Genomic DNA, 5,664 nt, shown 5'->3' with positions numbered 1-5,664 from the left:
TCTTTCTTTCTTTCTTTCTTTCTTTCTTTCTTTCTTTCTTTCAACAGGGTCTCTCTATGCAGCCCCAAACTGTCCTGGAACTTGCTGTATATACTAGCTTGGCCTTGAACTCACAGAGATCTGCTTGCCTCTACCTCCCAAGTACTGGCATTAAAGACGTGTGCCACTGTGCCTGGCCTGCATCTTTATTATCTTGTCTCCAACATAAGCTGACCCCAGTGTGGACCAGAGCAAGTGGCCTGACCCAACAACAGCTCTGAACCCAAAGTCAGATCTGGGGTGCCTGTATTATGGAGTCCAAGATGAGGGGTCCACTCTACCTCTTGCTGGCCAGCCCCCGTGGATGTATGCTTTCTGAACCTCCATTTCCCCACCTGCCAGATGAGCCTGGGTCGTTCACAAGCTGTGAGCTGCATGAGGAAGATAGAGCTGCATGAGGAAGACAGAGAGGGTTGAATACCCCCATGAGTTCATCTTCGTCATTTTTTGTTGTGAGTCCTCACCAGGACTCCAGACTCAGGAGCTGTCCCTTTAACAAGGAGGAGGGGCCAAGCCCTGGTAGCGGAAGCTGATCTGGTAGCCCCTGAGTCCAGGTTGGTCCTGGCTGGGCTGTCCTCCAGGAAGGTAAGGGAGGCATTGTGGGAGTGGCAGGGGACGGTGGGGCCTTGTGCTGGGCAGTAAGTGGGTGTGAGGGTGGTTACCAGCCAAGTAGGATCTGTCCTATCTTGTCACCCCACAGGAAGCAGGCCCTGTGGACCCTGTGGGTAGATAGCAGGCTGTGCTGGCTGGAGGGACTGTCAGCTTGGTTTTCTAGTCTTTTTCTGATTTAGCCACTAAGTGGCCCACGGAGAAAGGACCCCAGGATTGTCGGGGTCGGAGTGAGGACTGGACTGGATGAGCAGTCCTTACAAATAAAAAGTCACGGAGCCCAGTTATTCAAGCCCTTTTATGTGGGTGCTGGCGAGCTGAACTTGGGTCCTCAGCGCTCAGCTCCAGCACCTGCCTCAGCAATGAGAGGTGGGGGTTCCGGGGTCTTGGCTGGGTTGGGTCCCCACCCTGACCATGATGAAGTGGCTGTCTCAGAAGGAGCAAAGAGGCCTGGGAACAGAGCCAAGCCCCTCAGGGCTTTCCCCTGCTGCTTTTGTTTGTTCAGACAGGGTTTCTCTGTGTGGTCCTGGCCATCCTGGAACTTTCTCTGTAGACCAAGCTGGCCCCAAACTCACAGAGAATCGTTCACCTCTGCCTTCCGAGTGCTGGGATTGAAGGTGTGTGCTGCCACCGCCACCCAGCCAATTTCAGCTCTTATGAATAACTGCCATTGATGTACCAAATAGCCTCACTTTTAATGAATAATGATGATGATGAGGCTATCAACAGTCCAGTGGATAAGATGCCACCAGGTGTGGAAGGCCACACCTGCCCTGGAATTCTAAGCCTTGTGTACCAACCCCTCCAGGCCACTAGATATAAAATGGACTTAAATACTGGTGGCTGTCAGGGTTTCTCGGTGCCTTCTGAGATAAGAAGGAAGGAGCTGGGCACCATGCCCAGCTCCTAGCAAGCCCCACACAACAGTTGGCACTTATCAAGCAATGCAGGGCACAGTGGACAGACACCTCTGCTTCATGGTGGAACTCAATCCTCTCAAGGACCCGGTGTTGCCCAGAGCTGTCCAGTGTGTGACATAGTTCATAATAAACTCATTCTTATCTTTCCAGTCCAACAGGCTGCTCCTTCTTCCATACCCAAAGGAGGCTTTTTAAAAAAAGATTCATTTTATGTCTGTGGATGCTTTGTCTGTATAGACATCTATATGTATACCAGAAAAGGTCATCTGATCTTATGAGACTAGGATTGCAGATGGTTGTGAGTCACCATGTGGTCTCTGGGAATTGAACTCAGGACCTCTGGAAGAGCAGTCAGTGCTCTTAACCACTGAGCCATCTCTCCAGCCCCAAAGAGGACTCTTTTATCCATCCTTAGATTTCAGTTTCCTACTGTTTTGTTGCTCTGTAGAGCTCAACAAATACAAGTTAGCACAGAGGTAGGAATCTGTCTTCCCTGCTAAGCCATCTCTGGCCCCAGCCTGCACCTTGACCATGCTCTCCAGATGCACACAGGGTGTGCCTGCTAGCACTGGGAGAGAGTCCTCATAAGGGAACCTCTCTAGAGAATTCAGCCAGGATCACGCTTGTGGGTGCCAGCGCTTTGTCTGCACCACAGCCTGTGGGTTAGGGTGTGTATTTGTTCCCATTTTACAAATGAGGAAATGGGCACAGAATGGTTGAGACACATACTTGGGTCACACAGCCCCTTTTTACTCTGGTCTCTGCTTAGCCCCCAAACCAATGATCCGGGTTTGCAATACTGAGGTGAGAGCCAGGCCAGGCTACGAGGGGTGTCTTAGTCAGGGTTTCTATTGCTGTGATAAACACCATGACCAATAGCAGCTTGGGGAGGAAAGGGTTTATTTCACTCCCACTTCTGTAGAATTGTTTGTCACCAATGACAATCAGGACAGGAACTCAAGCAGGGCAGGAACCCTGGAGGCAGGAGCTGATGCAGAGGCCATGGAGGGGTGCTGCTTACAGGCTTGCTCCCCATGGCCTGCTCAGCCTGCTTTCTTATAGAACCCAGGATGTTGGGGCTGGAGAGATGGCTCAGTGGTTAAGAGCACCAGCTGCTCTTCCAGAGGTCCTGAGTTCAATTCCCAGCAACCACATGATGGCTCACAACCATCTGTAATGAGATCCGATACCCTCTTTTGGTGTGTCTGAAGACAGCTACAGTATATACACTACACACACACACACACACACACACACACACACACACACGGTTCTTTAATATAAATAAAAATAGAACCCAGGACCACCAGCCTAGGGATGGAACCTCCAACAGTGGGCTGGACCATTGCATATCAATCACCTATGAAGAAAATACACCAAGGGCTTTCCCACAGTCCAGTCTTGTAGGGTCATCTTCTCAGGTGAGGGTCCCTCTTCAAAAATGACTCTAGCTTGTGTCAAGTGACATAAAAACTAGCCAGCCAGCACATGGAGCCTGGAGACCAGGTACAGCTCCTAGGCCCCTTTCCCTGGGAGAGGTGCTGAAGGAGATGAGAAGGGTCTGGGCTGTCTTTGCTTTGTCCGGGGAGTTCCAGGGCCATCCTGACAAAGGGTCAGATTCATGAACAGACCCCCATTCCCCTTATTCAGGTCACTTAAATAAGAGGTTAGAGTTCCTGGGCAGGGAAGATGGGGTGCAGCTCACGCCCCCTGGTGGCCCATCTTGGAACTGCAAAGGGCCTGACCAATCTTTTCTGCTGTAGAGATAGAGAGTAGTTTTTCTTTTTCTTTTCTTTTTTCATCCCTTCGGTTTGGTGGTTTGAAACAAAGTTTTCTCAATACGTAGCCTAGGCTAGCCTTAAGGCTACTCACTTTGTAGCCCAGGCTGCCCCTGAATTCATAGATCGCCAGCCTCTACCTCCTATGGGATGGGTGGTGTCCGTCACCACGGCTGCCTCTTTTAAATTTGCTCCCTCCTTCCACCTTAAAGTGGTTCCTAGGGATCGAACTAATGTTATCACATTCCTGTGACAACATCTGCTGAGCCATCTTACCAGACCCCTTTTACTACACTTTTATAAATTATTTTATGTACACATATGTTAGCTGGTGTGTATGTCCACCACGTGCATGCAGTGACAGAAAAGGCCACAAGAGGGCACCAGACCCCTAGGACTGGATGAGAGCAACTAGGGTGAGGAGACCTCAGGCGATGAACTCTGGGGAGACAGGCTCCTTTAATTGGGGTAAGGAGCGGGGACAAGGGCTTTTTAAATTTTTAGGGGTGAGTAGGCGCTATCCGGGTGGGTGTACAGCATTGGTGGGGACTTGGGGGGACTGGGCAGGCCTCATTTGCATAGGGAGGAGTTCCAGCTGCTTGCTGGACATGACCTTATAAGGAGATGTTTGACCTGGCTGCAACCAGTGACCTCTTCTGGTGTGGACAAGATGGGGGGCTCAGGGCTACATGTGCAGAGACATGCAGGCCAGAGGCAGGGAGGGAGGGGTATCACTCCTTTGGGTCTCAAGGTTTCTGGGGTTGGACACAACTCAACCCCACTTCTGCTCTGAACTGGCTGTGCCTGGTTCCCTGGCGCCATAAGCTATGAGCACCCTACAGGGTGCTGAGAACTGAATCTGGGGCCTTTGCGAGAGCAGCAAGGTCTCTTAACAGAGGAACCATCTTCCCCCCAACCCCCACCCCGGCCCCCGTTTTGAGACAGATCTTGCATATCCTTGGCTAGCTTAAAACTTGTTATATAGCCAACATAAAGCCATCGCCTCAACAAGTTTGGAGAAATGCAAACTATTGTGAAGCCACATACACACGTAAAAGGCAAAACAAAACCGTACAAGTCAGTGTGGTGTCCTACCGTTATAATCCCAACACTAAGGAGGGGAGGCAGGAGGATGGTGGGTTCCAGGCTAACCTGGGCTATACATGGAGAGCCTCTCTCTCAACAGCAGCTATCATTAAAGCATCTTTGCTTTCAGAGACACGGGTATGGCTCCTACAGAACGGACATAACTGGGAAGAGGGTGCAAGACTGCCAAGGGCAAGGGTGAAGGGGCACGGAAGAGTCTGGACTCCCTGGCACCTGCTTAACCAGCGTTTTAATGGGAAAAAAATGGATGCATGAGTGAATGAATGAATGAGTGAATGAATGATTTTTTTACTATTCTTTGGTCACACCCTGTCTCCTCAGCACCATGGGCAATCACAGGCATTAAGTGAAGGGCACTCAGGACAATCTGCCTTGATCAGACTAAGAAACCAGGGTGCAGAGAGAGGCAGGTACTCACCCGGACCTTGAAGCCTTGGATGCTGGATAAGATTTGGGGTGGTCGGGCTCAGAGGTCTCCTCCTCCATCACGGCTAAAGAGTCTGAATGGTGCAAATCCTTCATGCCTCCTTGCAGGTGGTCGGCGTGCTGCTGGAATGGAGGGAGCCTCGGCAGGGCGTGTGGGGGCGGAGCCTTTCCACAGGGTCACGCCCCTGCTGGAGAGCTGGGCTCTGTCTCAGGTGGCAGGCATGCCCATCTTGCTCAAATATGAGAATGTGCAGATAGCTGGCTCCTTTAAGATCCGGGGCATCGGTCATTTCTGCCAGCAGGTGAAGGAGGATGGGCACAGGGCTGTGGAGGAAGTGGGGGCACCCTATTGGGGGGAGGACTGTCGGGTGCGGGTGGAGCACCCAGCCACACCCCACAAAGGTTTTCATGACTGAAGTGACCCTAACTCCATCCTTTCTCTCTCCAGATGGCCAAGAGGGGATGCAGGCATCTGGTGTGCTCCTCAGGTGACCTCACTCCCTCTCTTCTTTATTGGGAATCCTTGGGACTGGGGTGGGGGCGGGGGAGCTAGCTAGAGCAGCAGTCAATGTCCAGGGCCTGGCTACTTCTTCCTCCCTCCCTTCCTCCCTTCCTCCCTTCCTTCCTTCTTTTCTTCCATCCGTCCATCCATCCATCCATCCTTCCTTCCTTCTTTTCTTCCATTATCCATCCATCCTTCTTCCCTTCCTCCCTCCTTCCCTCCCTTCCTTCCTTCCTTCCTTCCTTTCTTCCATCCATCCATCCTTCCTTCTTTTCTTCCATCA

General features: G+C 51.5%; 1 protein-coding gene across 2 annotated transcripts in view; it reads left to right on the top strand.

Annotated features, from left to right (window-relative positions):
- Positions 1–381: 381 nt before the first annotated feature.
- Positions 382–5,664, top strand: part of Sdsl (serine dehydratase like) — a 10,472-nt gene continuing 5,189 nt past the window's right edge. Inside the window, exons 1-4 of one of the 2 annotated variants that reach the window (XM_031342299.1) lie at positions 496–624; positions 4,775–4,863; positions 4,988–5,181; positions 5,328–5,367. In XM_031342299.1, coding sequence (XP_031198159.1) covers positions 5,008–5,181; positions 5,328–5,367 — 214 coding nt within the window. In that variant the 5' untranslated portion in view covers positions 496–624; positions 4,775–4,863; positions 4,988–5,007. Of the gene's footprint in view, positions 625–4,774; positions 4,864–4,987; positions 5,182–5,327; positions 5,368–5,664 lie in introns of both variants that reach the window. The other variant, XM_031342300.1, reaches the window with a different exon arrangement.

Source organism: Mastomys coucha, unplaced genomic scaffold, assembly GCF_008632895.1.
Source record: "Mastomys coucha isolate ucsf_1 unplaced genomic scaffold, UCSF_Mcou_1 pScaffold22, whole genome shotgun sequence".
Taxonomy (NCBI): Eukaryota; Metazoa; Chordata; class Mammalia; order Rodentia; family Muridae; genus Mastomys; species Mastomys coucha.
The sequence above is the reverse complement of the archived record's forward strand: the minus strand, read 5'-3'. Positions and strand labels throughout refer to the sequence as shown.